We start from the raw sequence: 18,645 nt of genomic DNA, 5'->3' as shown, positions 1-18,645 counted from the left end.
TGTTTTATTTCTAGTCAACGTACACCACCTAGTGTTGGAGCGCTATGCCTGCATTGAGATCTAAGATGTTGCTGATGGTGTTGATGATGGATATGGAGCATTTGACATACTGTATAGTGGTCAATCGCTTATATTTTATGCTACTTTATATTTCTCTTTCACCACATTTTAGAGGCAGATACTAGACTTTTTACTCCTCTACATTTATTTGACAGCTATATATATTGAGCTACTTTGCAGATTAAGATTATACTTGCAATTAAAGTAGCCATGTGCAGGATTTAATGGCAGGATTGCAGATTACAACCAGTTGAAACTTTTCACGGTTAGAATTCCTTCACTGTTTATTGTTCAGGAGGCTTTAAACAGGAGCCGAATTATCCACGGAGGTCTCTTCTTCTCCAAAACAAATGGACTCGGTGATTAAAATGGGTAGAAACACTGGATAAAGCAGTTTCAGTTTATAAATCTGTGTTTTTTCTATGCTGTTTGACTTGTCGAAGATGCTGTGTGTGCTCACCTTTTTTCTCTGATAGCTTAAGATCCAGAGGTTCAAGAGGTTTTCACCGGGAGCTGAGTTGTATGCAGAAGTCTCCTCCTCTCCACAACAACAAACCTGGTGATTTAAATCAGGGAAAACACTGAATAAAGCAGTTGCAAGTTTTACAGAAAACATTGTCTTTCACATGCTCTCATCGCGTAGAAGCTGCAAACTACAGTGGCGGATGTGAAAACATGAAAATGAATACACAAAAGGCCCTATCTAGAGCCAGTGTTTGGCTTGTCTGTTCTGGGCTGCCGTAGAAACACAGTTGTAATCTCCATAAACAAGGACTAGTTCTTTAAGTAGATATATATGGTTCATTCTAAGGTAATGGAAACACTACAATACTTATTTTCAGGTAATTATACACTTAAGAAAACATAGGCCTACCTATTATTTGATAATACATTTCTGCCAATATAGCCCACTAAATCCTACACACCAGAGGCTGTATTCACAAATCTAGCCTAAAAACATTTAGTAAAGGAGTCCTAGCTTCAGAGTGATTTAGGAAAGTTCACAGGGCAACTCTGAGCAAAGAAGAGAGATACATTTACCTAAGTGAGGTGGTGTGGTTGGCCCCCTTGCTGGGTGTGATGCTTTCTTTTGACAGATGTGATTGGTTGTCACAGACACGTTCTTTTGTGAGCCTGCAAAGCGTGGACACTCAGTGGAAATGAAATGAACTGCTGACTGTGAAAGTGTTAGTGTGATCACTCTGTAGATGGAAGGTTGAGACAGACCCAAGTCATCACCGCTGCACTGTTATATTTCTGGTGTTATAGCGTTAGATGGAAAATGTTTGCGTACTCCTAAACACAAATATTATCCCTGCATAATCATATCTGTAGCATTTCATTTAGTCAGTGTCATCCAGTGTTTGGAGATAATTTCTTGTCTTTCCACATTTTCCCCTCTTAAAACTCCCTGCTCCTAACGGTTTTTCACCTTAGGAGTTCTCTTAAAGGCTGAGATGCTTTGAGAATTTTTTTTTAATCTTTACAATACGCCCCAAAAACCTTTAACTGATATACATTAAACTGCCCAACAGCACATGTTAAATAGTTACAGTTCACCTCAGCAACTTAACTAAATTTGCTACTTACATGTTGATGCATTACTGATGATTATTTGGCTGTACGTGTACCTGTGCTGTTGTTCCTTGTTCCTCTCCTGCAGCTCCTCTCAGGTGTGCCTAACGAGGTGCACCTGGCCTGGGAAGAAGGTGCTTCAGAGCTTCTGCAGAGGTGAGAGGCCTCTGCTGTGGGGACTGCTGGTCATGCTGCCTCTCAGCCTGGGATTATTGTCTTGTTTGTGTGTGTCTCATGTTAATAAATCCAATGATTTGATTGTTTTAAAGGTGTCTTCTGTAGTTTATTTAGGTCAGCCCATAACACCAAGGGTGAAATTTAACAATGTTCATTTGCTCAAGTACAGTATGAGGTACCTTTCTTTGGTATTTTATTTATATGCTACTTACTGGTCTGGGGCCTAAATACACTTATGATTTACTTGTACAATAGGAAGCATCCAGACCCCTCAGGTTATCTGAGACAGATTTACTCAATGTTCTCAACATCAGAACCAAGCAAGGTGAAGCAACTTTTAGTTTATATGCTCCCCACCTGTGAAACAAGCTCTCTGAATACCTGAAGTCTGCTAAAACTGCTAACTCATTCAAACCAGGGCGTAAAACATTATTTTTCACCGTGGCTTTCCAAAATCAAATCTCTTTCTTTAATCTGTAACTACTGCATTTATTTATTTGCTTGCTTTAACTTGTTTAACTGTCCTTTAATGATTTTGTTTTTCTTTCTCTTTATCACTTTTTTCCCCAATTTATTTATTCATTGTCTTCAGAATGCAATTTTATTGTTTTTCTAATGTATTAGATTTTATGTTTATCTATGCCCCTGTAAAGCATTGTTTTGTGTCTGTATAGTGCTATAAATAAACTCACCTTGCATTGCCTTGTCTAAAATCCTTGCGTACCTCTGCAGGACCTTTACTTGTCACTGAGTATTTTTACATTGCTGCATGGCTCCTTTGGCTAAGTAAAGGATCTGAATACTGTTTTCTCAGACTGTATACACAAATGTAGCAGATTTATGCACCAAAGTGTATATGCAAACCTGTATAACCTGCTGTTGCGAAACAAACAGGTCAAAGAAAGATTTATTGATCATTTCCTGACTGGTGCTGTTACATCAGATGTAACATATCCCTTTATGTCTATATTGCACTTTGATATGATATTGTGATATCCACAGCTTACTTTAAAAAAATAAAATAGTAGTATACATGTACAACAGCTATAGATATACAAAGGAAATGTAACAATGTATGCTGATTTCTTCCTGATCAGGGCTGCAGTGAAAGCTGTTCACTGAGATGAACAGCAGGTAATGCTGTTTAGTTAGGATGACTGACAGACCTGAAGCCATGTTGGCTCAGACACAGATATTATCACCCAGAGACAGACAGTGAGCAATGACTGTAACTGTTCACAGATTTAATAAGTATTTGCAAAAAAGAGAAAATAAAAAATGTACAACAATATGTTGGTTAAATGTTTAATTGTAATTCAGGAGGTGTTAGTTGTTGAGGACAGATGAATGGAAGTTAGTGGTGAAGGTGGACAAGGGATGTCTTGTGTTAGGCTGGTCTGAGAGGATGTACTGAAGATCGGGCAGAGGGAGACACAGTGTGGGGGTTGTTCCGCCCAAGCTGATTACAGGCCCCCCAGACGGTACCTAGAATGAGACATGGGAGAGGTATGCACCAGACTGAATAGGAAGAGATGAGGGGAGAAGGACGAGGGGATGAAGGGATGTTGGTAGGGATGAGGATGATGGATGAACGGAAGGGACAAACAGAGCAGGATGGGTTAACCAGGTATAAGTAGACTTGGAAGGTAATTAGAAGTGTAGTTGAGGTGTGGCCCTGCTCCTGAACCTTGGTTACTTCATTTAATATCAATCTCTGTGAGGTGCTGTATAAAGACACAGAGTATATCTAGAGCAGAAAAACTACAGAACACACTTACTGGACTAGGTGCGAGACATGTCTCACACCCAAAGCGGTCTGTGAGGGGGGCTGCTGAATGCCAAATATAGAAAGTGCATTTACGATTTTTAAACTATCCTCTCAGGCTGTCATCTCTTTTATCAGTGAATCTCATGCACAGTGACCGCGTATAACCCTATGAAACAATGACCACAAGGAACCAGCGAGTAGGCAGAATCAACCCATGCTTTTATTTAATCCATTGCATATAAAAACTTTTTTTTTCATTCTTTTTATTTGTTTTTTACATAAAGTTGTATGATCTACAGTGCTATCCAATAGACTGCAATTAACAAGGAATCCATTAAAATAACATTTTAATTGTCCTGTGAAACTTCCAGACAAGTTGGCATTCTAAAGACATAACCCAAAAAATAATTGTCCTGAAGACCTTTTTTTAAGTTACAGTTTGTGTTTTCCTTTCATACCATAAAAAATAGAACACATAATGAGAAAAGAACCCACTGTTTCCATTGGTCCAGGGCTGTTTAGAATCTACAGTATGTGTGTCAAAATAAGAGTCCCTGTTTCGGGACAATGATGCACTCACCCGATACCCCTGTCCCCGCCCACCCCAACCCGCCCTTCACAACAGAAATATACTAAACCCTTCTCCTGTCCAGGCAGAAAGATGTCAGTGGTTTTGGATATTGCAAGTAATGTGAGTGGAAGTGTGGGCCGAGCATAGATAAGCAACACACTGTCAGTGTTTCAGCCATAATTAATGCAGCAGTGGCTGAACATGCAGATGTGTCTCAAAGCCTCTGTGCTTCGTAGGCTGTGGTTGAGCAGCAACCGCACGCTCCTGTTGCGCCCCATTCAGTGTTTGCAGCTGTGATACAACCACCTGGATGCAGACGACGCTGCAGTTAAGCAAAGGTACTCCATTATCGTTTACATCTGCTGGTTTTGTCACATCTTTGAGTGTAGTGGCGGGGCGTGAGGAAAGTGCAAGTTGTCCCGACCACGTCTACAGCAAATACGACTCTTGGACATCCGGCTATAGGCCACACATCACTCAAGTAGTACATCTATGACTCGTGGTTGACCTGAATCCCTGCAAGCTTCTGCACTGACCACATTATTTTCTACCCAGAGCCGCTTCTTTTTAATAGAGCAATTTGTGTTTGGCTGTGACAGTAAAAGGCAACATTTTTCAAATTCACAACAAGAGATCAGGCCAACCCGAGCCAAAAGATTCACTAATGCAGCAAAAGAGAACTAGAAAATAAAACAAAAATCAAAAAGGCTAAAGGAAATGACATGCGTTGAATTTAAGGCACAGCCCATGGGCCAAGGAACAGTTTCTTTTTAAAAAACAATTTGGCTTTCCCCCTCTCTTCACTGAGCTAGTTCTCAGATAAGCAACATGTCGATGGATCATTTTTACACTGAAGCTCATGTGTAATAAACATTCTCTCAACAAGAGGTACGTAATACAGCCACACCATCACCAAAAGGGATGATAAGAATCAACCATTTACAACAAACGGCATTATGATAGTAATAACATTAATAATTATATATTATATACAGCACAATAAATATATGTTTGTAAACAGCGATAAAACCAGAAATTTTTATTACAGGTAAGGGCATTGGGTGAGGATGAAAAATAGAGAGAGAGAGAGAGAGAGAGAGAGAGAGAGAGAGAGAGAGAGAGAGAGAGAGAAAAAAATGTTGGCACTAAATGAAAGATTAAATAAAAAGTTTTGAAATGACACATAATTAACACAAGCACTCGTTTTTTTAAAAAAGCAATGTGCAGTATTTCAAGTGTTTTTTTTTTTTTTCCATTTGTTGATTTTCTATATTTTATGTACACAGAGAGAGGAGAAAAAAAGTATATTTGGGTATTGTAACTGCCAAGCCTGTACTGTGGTCTATGCTACAGTTAAATATTTACTGTACCACCTTTATATTGCAAAAAACGACTCAACAAATAGAAAAATATACCAATAAATAATAGCATCAGGTGTAAAGTGAAAAATGATAGAAACATGGAAAAAAGGAAGAGAGAGTCTTGGCCGAGGTGTAAGACAGCACTGTTCAAGCCTAAGTATTCATGAGTGAGTGTTTTGGCGAGTTTAAACATAGTAAAAATGTTTTAGTGGTGATATATGAATATATCAGTGCATTAGAGTATCTACGAAGAGGATAGTCTCATCTGATGACTACGCAACGGAGCTGATTGTCTTGTCAAAAACAAAGACAGCAACTGGGTTTGATGTTGTGAGAAAGCAAACATTATTTTCATGAAAAATAAATTCATAACGTTTTAAGAAGCAGTGTGTAGGATTTAGTGCCATCTAGTGGTGGGGATTGCAGATCGCAACCAGCTGAAACTTCTCCCGTGTGCCAAGCATGAACTCCCGGTTAGGATACCATCAAGATTCATTGTTCAGGAAGTTTTTACTGGGAGATGAATTATCCACAGAGGTCTCTTCCTCCTCAAAATGAAAGCTCCAGGTAATAAAAGCTGGTAAAAAAACGTAAACATTACAAATGAGTGTTTCTTCTATGCTGCTGAGCTTGTCACTAACTAGCACCTGCTAATATGTGCTCATATTTCTTCCGTGACAACATGAGCACGGTTAGAAGTGTTTATTGTTCAGGAGGATTTAAACAGTAGCCGAATTATCGGCAGAGGTCCACTCCTCGCAAAAACAAATGGACTTGGTGATTTAAACGAGTAAAAACACTGAATAAAGCAGTTTCAATTATAAATCAGTGTTTTTTCAATGCTATTTGGCTTGTTGCAGACGCTATATGTGATCACCTTTTTTCTCTGATAATCTAAGATCCAAATGTTCAGGAGGTTTTTACCAAGAGCTGAATTATCCACAGAGGTCCCCTCCTCTCCAAAATAAATGGATCTGGTGATTAAAATCTGTATGAACACTGAATAAAGTAGTTCCAATTTATAAATCAGTGTTTTTTCCCACACTGTTTGGCTTGACGAAGGCACTATGCGTGATCACCTTTTTTCCCTGATAATTTAAGATCCAAATGTTCAGGAGGTTTTTACTGAGAGCCGAATTGTCCGCAGAGGTCTCTTCTTCTCCAAAACAAATGGACTTGGTGATTTAAACTGGTAAAAACACTGAATAAAGCAGTTTCACATTAAAAAAAGTGTTTTTCTGCTGCTGTTCGGCCTGTTGCAGAGGTGCTGCTAACTACAGTGGCTGACATGGAAACGCAAAAATGTAAAAACGTGAAAGGCTGTTTGGTTTGTCCGTTCTGGGATACTCTAGATACATGGGTGTGCAGAAATGGACTCTGTGGACGAGGACCTGTTCTCATATACATATAAACGGCTCATTCTAAGATAATGAAAACACAACAATCCCTGTTTTTAGGTAATTATACACTAAAGAAAACGTACTTATTATATTATATTCCACTTCTGCCGATGTATCCCCCTAGATCCTACACACTGGGCCCTTAAAGAAAATGAAGTGGGTGAAAACAAGCAGGCGGTGATGTGTACATCAAACAAAACGGGCGAGAAAAGTAAAAGTGAGGACAATAAAAGCTTTCGTAACATTGGTATAAAATCACCCCAGTAGTTTTTAACACCATTACTGTTTCTGTATACTCTGAACACTAATCAAGCTTCTAAAAAAAGGTGCTTTTTGTATCAACTACAAAGCATTGCATTGTCTCAAGATGTGTTCAAAAGAACTGCAGGCAACGATAATAATAAAATTTAAAGGCTTCCTCCACATCACAGTTTCAATGAGAGTAAAGCATAAGACTTCAATTTCCTGCTTCCTTCTCAGTGAAAACTCTCAACATAATCATGGTTTTTATGAGTGAATTTCAAATTTCACACTCACAGGACTAACCAAATATGGGTAAAGTGGCATGGGAATAGTAGTATAAATGCTATTGGAGCAAGTGCAAACACCTCAGAACACTCCTAATGTAATCCAGCCGTGAAGATACCCCCTTTCAAAAACACTGAATATCTGAGACACATTTCTCCCCATTGGTTTCCAAAAGTTCTCTAATTTTTGCTAACAAAAGAAAGCCTAGGATTGCAAAAGTAAATTCTAGAAAATATCTGAATCTTACATACAGTATGATACAAAATTAAAGAGGTCTAGGACAGCATCATGGCTGTTTAGATTTGAGCTTTGTATCAGTCAGGTTTTCAAGGAAGACTTCCACACATTAGAAATGTGTCTCGAAAAGCTCCCCAGTGTGCTGCAGCTTTCATCTCTGCGGCGTCCCGTCAGGTTTTCAGTGGAACGGGGCAGCATTAAACGCCTCCTAATTCGCAGAGGGGAGGAAATGACCTAACCGAGAGGGAGATTCTCCTTGAACACGCCGATAACCGTCTCTGTAGAGTATGGGCACTTGATAAAACAGAGAAACTTTCAGGCAAGGCTGAGACGAAGCGGAGGGAAGGAAAATGTGATATTATGTATCATGTGAACAGCACTGAGCAGACTGGGAGCTGCTCGTCCACGTACTTAACTTAAGCTTGTAAAGGGGAGGTGTGAAAGTGAAATAAGGACACACCACTTCAGTAAAAACAGGAATGGAGAGGAGTTTTCCTGAGTGCAAAAAAACTTGAAGAAGTACCAGTGGGCGTGTCTGAACGAAGCTGACAGGAGGAGTGGCCAAGGTGGAGAGCAGCGCACGCTTTGGAACCATAAACATAGATGTATAAAAAACACAGACTCCACAAAACCCAAAAAATATTCTATAAATAATCATCTGTCATTACTAAGAAGAACAGTTAATCAGGTGCTGTCCATAAACTGCTATGTATGTGGGGTTTCCTCTTTCTCCTCTTCCTCCTCCTGCTCCTCCTCCCCCTCTGCTACCTCTTCCTCCACGACACATGGTTGCGAGCAAGGTGTCTCCCCCTCTTCCGCTACCTCCTCCTCCTCCTCCTCGTCCTCCCCCACCTGTTCGTCTAAAGGAATCTCTGTCGATTCAGAGTCCTGCGTACAGAGTGTTTTAGAGTCAGTACAGCTGTTTTCCTCGTCGTCCTCCTCTTCGTCGTCTTCCTCCTCTGGCTGGCTGCCGCTGTCTTTCTCAGTGTCCGACTCCCCGTCCTCCTCCAGGGTGAGCTCAAACTGGAACTTGTCCCCTCCTGGGGGTCGAGTGCCATCCTCGGGCTCGTCCAAGGCCGGAGAGGGGCTTTGGGGGATGGTGCTTTGGTACCACTCCCTGTTGTCTTCCAACGTGTCCAGGATGTCCTGGGCGTCTGGGTGGACCAGGTCAGCCCACGTCTCCCACAAAGGGTGAACGATATAGTCTATGAAACCAACCTAGAGGGTGCATCAGGGAGAAATAGGTCATTCAGTGTGTTTCTACCAGGGCTGCAAGTACTTTCATTATTGATTAATAGTTTATAATAATTGATTAATAAATAGTTTCTGATTAATTTTCTGTCCGTTGCAGCTCTACTGTTTATGCACAATATGAATGTGCATATTCAGTACATTTGTGTGTTTGTTACCTGGCTCTTTTCTACTGAGGCATTGTGTTTGTCACACATGGGGCTGATCTCCATGCCCCTCTCCCTCTCCCGGTCACCCTGGCTGAAGAACTCCTCCATGATGCGGTCCGTCCACTGCCGGTACAGCTGGAGAGGCTTGGTGGGGTTGCTCAGATCTGCACAGTGCACCATGTTCTGCAGAACCTGCATTTAACAAACATAAAGGCCTAAAACACGGGACAATGCTATAATATGTTCCATGATTCAAGGTAGGGTAAAGCATAAGGCCTCGACCACAGCATCACTGCCAACAGTGAAATGTCAGGCTGTTATCATCTAATATTCATCAAACAGTTGTGATTAGTGGCTTTGCTCACAGAGGTTATTTGTGCTGCGGTTTCAGAGTTCAAACCTGACCTGGCCATCATATTACTGTGTCACATGACCCAATTTGTAAGGACTTAAGACACTGGGTGTGTGATAATAAATGACACAAAAATGCAAAATACTCTCCTGCAAATATTCAGCATCAGAATGATTCATTCTGGCAGCAATGTCAATTTGCAACAGTCGCAACACTTGTTCATTAAAAGGTTAAGGTAGATTTGCGCCAACTCATACTTCAGGAAACAAATACTGACCGTTTGATGTCCTTCTTAAGATGCGCCACATCTGAGAAGGCAGAAGACCAACTACTGGAATCGTATTGAACCAGAGCAGCGCCTGGCAGTCTGTCTGAGGTACATCAAGTTGTTGTATAGCCTTAGCTACTATAAGCTATTTTATTGAGTTTCCTTTTTACCGAAACACTCTGAGTGAGTTCCCTCTGGTATTCAGTTACATAGTGAATATTTCTAGGGCTTTTATTGTGAAAGGTTAAAATGGAAAAAAAATTGAGCATAGCGTTAGTTGAGGCAGGACACAATGTCACACTCAGCTCACAACCCAGCTACATCAGCTGATCTCAAACAGCCCAATCAACTGATGGAGCAGCTGATTGATGAAGGGAGTCAGCTGATAGATCACATGATTCCTTTCTATGCAACCAATTGGCAAATCTCATTCAGGGCGCCCTATTTAAACTGCTCTGGCCTGCCTACTGTTGCTGCTTCCTCTGCAAACTGCTTTGCAACCCACCTCCACCCCAGCTCCTCCTTTTCATGTTGTGTCTGACTTATCAATGTCATTTCTGTTTGTCATTGATGCTGCTCTGTTCTGTTCCCGGGGGGTCTTTGCTGGTTTGTCTCTCTGCCTCAGGCTTTCCTTGTTTGCACATGGAAGGGCAGAGAGGTGTGCTTTTTCTGCCTTAAGGCTTTCCACGCAGGTATGAAGAAGGGCGGAGAGGTGTGCTCTCTCTGCCTTCGGCTTTCCACATAGGTGTGTGGAAGAGGCTTTCTGTGAAGGCCTAGGAAAGACAGAGAGGCCCTAGAACAGAGCCATACTGCCAAATATAATACTGCAAATGAAAATAAAGTTTTCTTTGACTAAAGTGTTGTATGTGCTGCCTTTGTCAAAGTTGAAAGGAGTAATAAAGTTTGCCCTCTTAGTCTGAACTACTGAGCCACTGTGTTGTTGTTGTTGTTCTGCTCAGTGTGATTGGTTGATGCCTTTACTTGTGGTGTGAAAGCTCAGAAAAATCAACCTAGTTCCTGAAAAAATGTCAACAATTTTGTGCCACATAACGTTCGCGTTCTGTGTGAAAGTGCTTCCGGCAAAATAAGCTTGAAAAAATGTACTGACATGCAAATTAATCACATGAAAAAACAAATCGACCCGTCTAGTGTTGCAGGATTTTCAAGGGGACCCAGGTATTCTTTGAATATATATGTGAAAACCCCCAAACACAGTCAAATGGATCATGTCGATACTGGTCAGCAGCTTTGTTCTGACCTGTATCCTGTCAGAGTAGTTGTCCAGCAGCAAGACACCAGAGCTGGTCACCTTCTTCGTTTCCACCATAGTTTTCAGATCAGCCAGGAGATTCATGTGCTTGGACATGTCTGTTGCTAGCACCTGGAAATACCCACAACAATCCATTAGTATTCAGTAAAGATGGATTACATTACATTCCACTTCATATTTTTTTCACTTACAATGTCAATGACCATCTTTCTCAGTGATTGTCTTTGTTTTTTGGTCAAGTTTTGGAAGATGTCACAGTTCTCTTCTTGTAGAAGCTTGAAACCGACTGCTAGATGGTGGTTCTCCAACACTGACGAGTCGTTGTACATCAGCGCTAGCTCTGAATCTGCATGGAGGACACAAACAATCAGTTTAGTCAGTGGTATTCTGGTTTTTCAGGTTTTATTTTGTAAGGAACTACATATGCAACTTCAACAGAATGAGGCTCTAATGAGAGCGACAAAGTTCCCTGCTAATAGGCCTGTTCAAATTTTATATTTGCTGTGGTGACACGTGTATCATCCATTCCTTGCTCCGTGAGTGACAGAAGAAAGCCCCAGCATGTTTTCCGCTGAGAGGTTTCCCCACTCTGGGTCATCTGAAGGTCCTCTAGCTGTATTTAGATTTTCCATTAAGATGCATTAGTCTTGGCCACAGTGGAACAGAGCAGCAGAGGGGAGAAAGGAGATCCTGCTCTGTTGCTCTGTGGCTGACAGAAGATCAGTCTGGTGCCTCCTAACTAGGATGACTCACACTGCCTTTACTGCAGGGATTCCCCATTTGGGCTTATGGGAAGCACAACACATTTTGTGTGTCGAGTGTGTGAGACTGTGCAGTGTCTTTTCTGTTGTGATAAGGCATTAGTAACACCCTTATGCAATGCACGCATTTGTAATGGTCTCCAGAATGGCTGTTTGAGGCGATACCCAGTGGACATAAACTCTATTTGTTTGTGTTTTTCCTCTAAATTGCCAAATCAAGGCGATATTTGTGGCACCTGCAGCCATGAGCGAGTGAGTCAGTTAAAGCAGAGAGATAGCTGAGGTTCAGTTTCCTGCTTGAGGACACTTCAAATACCAACACAACACCATGAACCCTGTTAGTCTGGTAAAAGGCTCATTTCACCCACTTACATCAATATCCTTGGTGGTATCTAGCCATGCAGACAGTCTGGCTTCTGTTTTTTTCACATGTTAAGATACATGTGTTTTCTGCCTCCACTTTACGATGGAGGTGAATGGAATTCTGTTTATGATGCTGACATCAATCAGGGGTAAGAACAGGTACTTTTTAAAAATTTTGTTCAAAGTGAGATCTATGTTTTATCCTGAAAACAGGGACACTGATAATGGAAAGATACAGTATGCTGCTGTTGATTTTTTAAAGATGTAATTAAAGAAAATGCAACAATGAAAACCATAGATGACATTTCAGCCACCCTCACTGTATTGCACCTAGGCTTTGGACCTTTGAATTGCCACCCACTATCTAGTGTTGTACCTGTAGTACTCAAGATCGGTCTTAGTCTTGAGTCCACTTTTTGAAAGTCTCACCTGAGACTCGACTACATTTTTACTTGGTCTCGTCTCTGTCTCAAAGAGGTCTCTGAATTTTAGGTCAAGACTGGTCAAGACTACAACTGTGGGTATATCCCTTAACTACCTGTGCAGAAAAGAAGTGTCAAATAAAGATGGTTCAGTTGATTTCAGCCCCTTAGTGTTTGTTTGTATTTATTTGTTCGTAGAAAAAAAGGAAAATTCCCACACATAAAATTTACCTTTGTAATGCCTTTTGATTATTTTTTCAATACATTTCCCATGTTATTCTGATACATACACACTAGTGCTGTCAAAATAACGCGTTAATTTCGATAAATTAATCACAGAAGAAATAATGTGTTAAAAAAAATAATGATGATTAATCGCTTTCCGTAGTGTCCTTTGACCCTGTATATCATTGAAGGCCACAGTTGCTTTGTCACATGATGGAGGCAGACGCTTCTTAGCCCGGTGAATGGAACATTTACATTTAAAAAACGCTAAGATGGAACTGTTGATAGGAGCACCGTTCTCTGCAGTTTCTGCACTAAGGAATTTTTGCACCACTGGAGTACTTTAAAGGGAAATTTCGGTTTATTTCAACCTGTCTCCTATCGTCCTAAATTTGTTTCAAGTGACTAGTGACATAAAAATAATAGTTAGCATGTTAGCCTGTTAGCCTAGATACAGCCAGGGCGCATAGTAGCGTCAGACCTAGCGTCAAGGCTGCGTAGCTCTGGAGATTGGTGGCGTACCTGTGAATGCTGTGCCCCAGTGCCCACAGAAGAGGAATGCCTCTGTTGCAAGGAATGGGACCGGCTGCAGCCTTATTTTCAAGGTCTGGATGTGACCAAGGACGAGACACCTCCACCTGGAGTAGTATCCAGCTGGGCTTTATCTAGAGCTCGCGAGATTTCAGGCACGGTATGAGATCGCTGCTTGTTCTTGCGATATTTCGGCCGCGCTTTGGAAAGCAGAGCTAAATGGTAAACAAACATGGCAGCACACCGGTAAGGTAAGACAACATGTTTACATGTCGTTTTCTATATGTTCTCTGACATTTATCCTAACGATATGAGGCAGTCTTTGTGGAAAAAAAGCTTGTTTAGTGGACTAACTTTGCACTTTAAGTATGCCCATTCACTTACGTTTTAACAGGTCTGACGCTACTATGCGCCCCGGCTGTATCTAGGCTAACGGCTAACATGCTAACTATTATTTTTATGTCACTAGTCACTTGAAACAAATTTAGGACGATAGGAGACAGGTTGAAATAAACCGAAATTTCCCTTTAAGCCTGAAATATCTCCTCAATACAAAGCATTTAGCAGTGAACCCAGGGGTCTGAGCTAACACAGCCTCTGATGCTAGCGCTAGCAGCCAGCCTCGTCAAGCCACACTCGACCAGGCGTTCAGACGCAAGCTGCACAAGTCTACTTGTGACTGACTAATTAACTACCTTGCAACATACATTACAATGGACTGCAGACCAATTTTGGCGGTAGAGGACAACTATGTCCAAAATCAAGCAGCATTACTATGACAAATCTGCCAAAATTCATTTGAACTGACATTTTTAAAATACTTTCACAGCAAAAGATGACCCATGCAATTAATTTAGATCAATCACAGAGTATGTAACTATTTAGATTATTTTTTTATTCTTTTGACAGCCCTAATATACACATATACATCTATAAAGAGGGGCATGAAGCGGAATCTTCATTTGTTTTCTGTGGTGTTTTTATGGGAATGTGGAACTTTCAGATAAATTTGAGGAGTTCCTATGGTTTGCATGTTTCCAAATTTCATCCTTAGTGTGTCTTGCCGTGTGGGACCTGCACTGCTCTGGTCTTGGTCTTGACTTGTTCTCGGTTTAGGTGGTTTTGACTTAAGCACTACCACTATCTTAATTACTTCAGCAACTCAGATAGGTTTGGTTTTGTGATCAGATAAACACAAATATGCAGGTTGTTGTTGGATGACTGCAGAAACTATAACTCTTAACTCTTTTTTTGACCGACATGACAAACCTGTCTGTGGCTACTGAAAGGGTTACGTCATTGCCAATTGGTCAGGGCAAAATAACACCGCCTCTCAAACACAAGACGGCTCAAATGTGAAAAATGAAGTGGTAAAAAAAAAAAAGTGAGTAAATTGTAACGGGGGTAGAGGCCAAAAGTGCAACAATTTATACCTCACAACCAAAACTACGTACCTGCATCTGTCTGCATGGTCAGATACCATAAGAGGCAAATGAGAAAATGTGATTTTTTTTTTTTGTGGTTTTAATTGTTGTAATTTAGGTATCACTATCCCACTTTTTTTACCCCAACAACAGTATTTATACCACACAATATGTCAACAGGAAGTTTAGGTCTACTACTCCGGTGTCTTCTACTGAGAACGTGTTAGCCTGAATGATGTTGTGTTGCAAGAAAAGGGCACTAATGTGGACGATATCGATTTCCTTTGTGAACTCTTCCTTGAAATCACGAGTCAAAGCCATCACGCCTGAGCAACAACACACAAACTGTCACGTGTGCATACACATCATGTGCATGTGTGTTCTGCCTTGAAGGTTGAGGTTAATTGTCTGCAAAGTGCTAGTATGCATATGTGTGCCAATGAGGCAGAGGCTACAGTGTGCATGTTCCCACCTGGGTATCAGCCTGTGAGCATGTGTTTGTGAATATGCACTAATGACACCGCTGAGCCTCTGACATAGCTGCTAAGACAGCGCCATATTTAGACTCACTGGTGTTGATGAGGAACTGGTTGGAGACACCAGGATGGTCCACGTCGTGAATTGCACTGGCAAAGATGGCAGCTAGGATCTCAAGGTCTGTGAACACGGCCTGGGAGAAATGAAGCAAGCATAGGGGGAGGGGGGAGGGCATTGACGAGAGAATCAAATCGCTGGACAAAAATATCCTTGCAAGTAAGAGCCATTGATTGGACTTTGAGCAGGACTTTGATTGAAGCTGATTGTGGAAGCGTGTGCTGCATGTTTGCGCGTACTTTTGTGTGTGTGTCTGCGCATGTGTGCAAGTGTGTCCATTTGTTTTCACACACGGCTCACCTCGAGGGCGGGGGTGGATAGCAGCACGTGAGTTGACTGGGTGACGTCAGCAGCATGGATGTTGTTATGGTAGGCCACATCGCCATGGTAATGGTCTTCTAAGGTCATCAGGTATGTTATAAAGGTGTCAAGTGGAATTTTAAACGTTTTTAACAAGTCTCTCTCCTGCACACGAAGAAAAAAAAAACGAAGAGGGAGTTCATGGTCAAAACTATTTCGGGATTCAATAAGCATTTATTTTGTAGCGGAAGATCAAGACACAAACGTTACCTGGAATATCGTGTACATCATGACTGTCAGTGGCCGATTCCCAGAGAACTCTGAGATTTTAAAAACGTTAAGGCCCCATTTATTCACATGCTCCAACTCCTGCACAAGGAATTAGAGACACAATTAGAAACTTCTTTCATTGTTACCTGAGCCCCTACCCTTAAGTACATTTCAGACAGTGTGCGCTGTATTCACGTGGATTTTCAACTCATGTCAGCTGCTGCAAACACACCTTAGCGAGTTCATCCTCGGTTTCAGTCTTGACTCCGAAGCGAGGGATATTAGAGTTTGTGAGGCTGGAGGAGTGTTGCAGCTTTTTCACCCCGCTGATCTGAGACATGGGCTTGTTCTTCTTCTCCTTCTCCTTCTGCGTCTGAGGGGATGGCATCTCCACTTCATGCTGCTTGTCTGGAGAGAGCCGGTGAAACACGAGTGGAAGGTGAACACACTTCATTTTGGGTTTATGTTGTAGTGGTTCAAACAGAAAAAAAATTGGTCTGAATTTGATATGATGGTACTACTCCATCCCCAAATGACCATCTTAATTAATTACTCACCTGTGTTACGTTGAATTAATGAAGTAAAATCTGTTTTTGGCACTCAACTCGTGCAGTAAAATCCAAGTCTCATCTATTTAGTCTCATGCTCAGTGCTTCCTCAACTTTCTGACGGGGACTGAACTATAAGTGAAACTTATCTATGATCTCCTCAAAGCCAGTTTCCATTGACAAAAACATTAATTTTACCTCACTGAACACAGGAGCTGCTGGTCTACTGCTGCCTTGATTGTTAGTTTGTTTGTGTTATTGTATGACTTTGGTGCATTTAAGAGTTACAGAAGTCTGCTTGTGAAGTACTGAGCATGGGACTGGATAAATGAGATTTGGATAATACTACGAGTTGTATGAGAGTTTGAAACAGATGCTTAGTTTTGCTGTTTTAAACATGACCCCCCTATGACTTCACTTCATCAAGGATTTTCTCAGTTTTTTGATTCTTTGTTCACTGGAAGCATGCAAGAAAAAACAAACTTCTGTTTGTGAATTCACCATAAAACTGAGCGAGTAACTGATATAAAAATGTTTATTTGGGGTGTGAAGCATTCCTTTAAACTGGGTTTCAGAAAATGACGTATGTACACTGTGTGTGTTTGGCCATACACAAAACACTAATTCTAAACCAGTGAGTCTATCTCTGAATCATCACTCACCCAGGAAGGTGCTGGAGATGAACTCAGACACCTGGTTCCCAGAGCGGCTCATCTCTGATAGGTGAGTCAGTTCCCTGTTCAACATCCTCTTGAACTGAAAGAGGGACACACACACAGAGAAGAGGGGTTTCACAATGTGTAATACAGGGCAGACAAAAAAATACACTTTTTGTTTTTTTAACAGCTGGTACTTCAGAGGTATCATACACATGTTTAAATAAATTTTACCCAAATATACAATGCTAATTTCAGTGTAAATGTGGTACAAAGTATGAGGCCACTGATAGAATTTTTTTTATTTGATATAAAAAATACATTTTCATGATGTCAGTGAGGAAATCAAATGCTTTCATAAGCACGGACCCCTTAAAGATTCTAAAAATTTCCAGTCACATCAAAAGAGCTGTACCCTGGGACATCAACATTTCTGGTTGAGCACACACACACACACATACACACACACACACATCCTCGAAAACACACATGCAGAGAGTCAGAGGGCTACTGCCAGAGATGTACGTAATCAGTAACCCAATTTCCCAGTTTCTTTCTTTCAATTCCAGTTTTTCTCTGCCTCCCTGCCTGCTCCTCCCTGCCTCTCCCTCTCCCTCACCCCATCCTCTCTTTCCTCTCCTGCGCCTAATTGGAATGGCAGACCCAAATTTAGCCCCGGGTTCTGATTTGATGTCCACACTGATTGACGTGGAGGAGAATGTTTGAAATCAGGGATTTTCCAAAGTGGCTGGAAAAACAACCGAGTTACAAAACGGATCACCTCTCGGACAAAGTCGCTGTATTGTCTCAATCATCCTGGCTTCGGTCCAAATGCATAATGTACGCATATTGATTAAGTATACATGTACATCAATATTGATCACTTAAAATAGACCATTACACAACTGTAGAGTGCTTAGGACTGCACAATTGTGTATAGACATCCTATTGAATAACACCCACGGGCATTCATTGGGTGGCTCTTTAAAAAGGAGACACAAGAGGCAAACAAGCATCTGTGGTGTGCTTTTGTCAGGTAATGAGAGTAGAAAAGCGACAGGTACGTGTCATGTAGAGCTGTAATTAAATGATGCATAATTATTAAAAAAAAATCAATGAAATGGCAGTGTCATAACATCCCGGAAAAAAATATTTTAAAGATATTTGCCTTTTCTTTCCAATAAAAATTGTGGCTAACCTCAAAACAAAAAAAAAAAACATCCCTCATGACGTCAAAAAAATATGGAGCAGCTCAAATACCCAGAGAATTGGTGACCTACAAAAGTCTTCAGAGAGCTCTGAGACTATGTTTTATTCCATCTGAGAGAGCCTCAGTGGCAGTAAAAATCCTGAAATGCCCACCATGTATTCACAGGTGTAGTAAAAACGTCTCTGCTTTTAAATCCAAACTCACTTAAAAATCTGCGTATGCTCTTTTGTGACATACTTCCAGCCATGTCTACGTGTTTCAAAGTACAGTGCCAGCACAATCAGCTCCTCCCTATCACAGATATATCAAAATGGATGATGGATCCAGAAATGTCACACCTTTGCAGCATTGTTCAATGGGCGACATGTTGGCGA

General features: G+C 41.1%; 1 protein-coding gene and 1 long non-coding RNA gene across 10 annotated transcripts in view; both read right to left on the bottom strand.

Moving 5' to 3' along the window:
* Positions 1-1,835, bottom strand: LOC144464266 (uncharacterized). 2 transcript variants are annotated; one of them, XR_013492024.1, is made up of 3 exons: positions 1,651-1,835; positions 1,102-1,194; positions 1-616 (listed from the first exon to the last, which is right to left on the bottom strand). It is a non-coding gene; the product is annotated as an uncharacterized LOC144464266 (long non-coding RNA). The 2 variants fall into 2 exon arrangements; XR_013492023.1 differs by having other exon boundaries at positions 1,692-1,835.
* Positions 1,836-3,778: 1,943 nt separating this feature from the next.
* The window catches only part of pde4d (phosphodiesterase 4D, cAMP-specific), a 264,066-nt gene continuing 249,199 nt past the window's right edge, over positions 3,779-18,645 (bottom strand). For all 8 annotated transcript variants that reach the window (XM_033619971.2, XM_033619972.2, XM_033619970.2 and 5 more), the window contains 9 exons: positions 17,068-17,161; positions 16,090-16,265; positions 15,858-15,956; positions 15,588-15,752; positions 15,264-15,363; positions 11,159-11,313; positions 10,956-11,078; positions 9,087-9,269; positions 3,779-8,895 (listed from right to left, as the gene is read on the bottom strand). In XM_033619971.2, coding sequence (XP_033475862.1) covers positions 8,383-8,895; positions 9,087-9,269; positions 10,956-11,078; positions 11,159-11,313; positions 15,264-15,363; positions 15,588-15,752; positions 15,858-15,956; positions 16,090-16,265; positions 17,068-17,161 — 1,608 coding nt within the window. In that variant the 3' untranslated portion in view covers positions 3,779-8,382. The remainder of the gene's footprint in view (positions 8,896-9,086; positions 9,270-10,955; positions 11,079-11,158; positions 11,314-15,263; positions 15,364-15,587; positions 15,753-15,857; positions 15,957-16,089; positions 16,266-17,067; positions 17,162-18,645) is intronic.

The sequence above is a fragment of the Epinephelus lanceolatus genome, chromosome 9 (genome assembly GCF_041903045.1).
Source record: "Epinephelus lanceolatus isolate andai-2023 chromosome 9, ASM4190304v1, whole genome shotgun sequence".
NCBI classification, from domain to species: domain Eukaryota; kingdom Metazoa; phylum Chordata; class Actinopteri; order Perciformes; family Serranidae; genus Epinephelus; species Epinephelus lanceolatus.
This window is presented reverse-complemented; position numbering and strand designations above follow the sequence as displayed.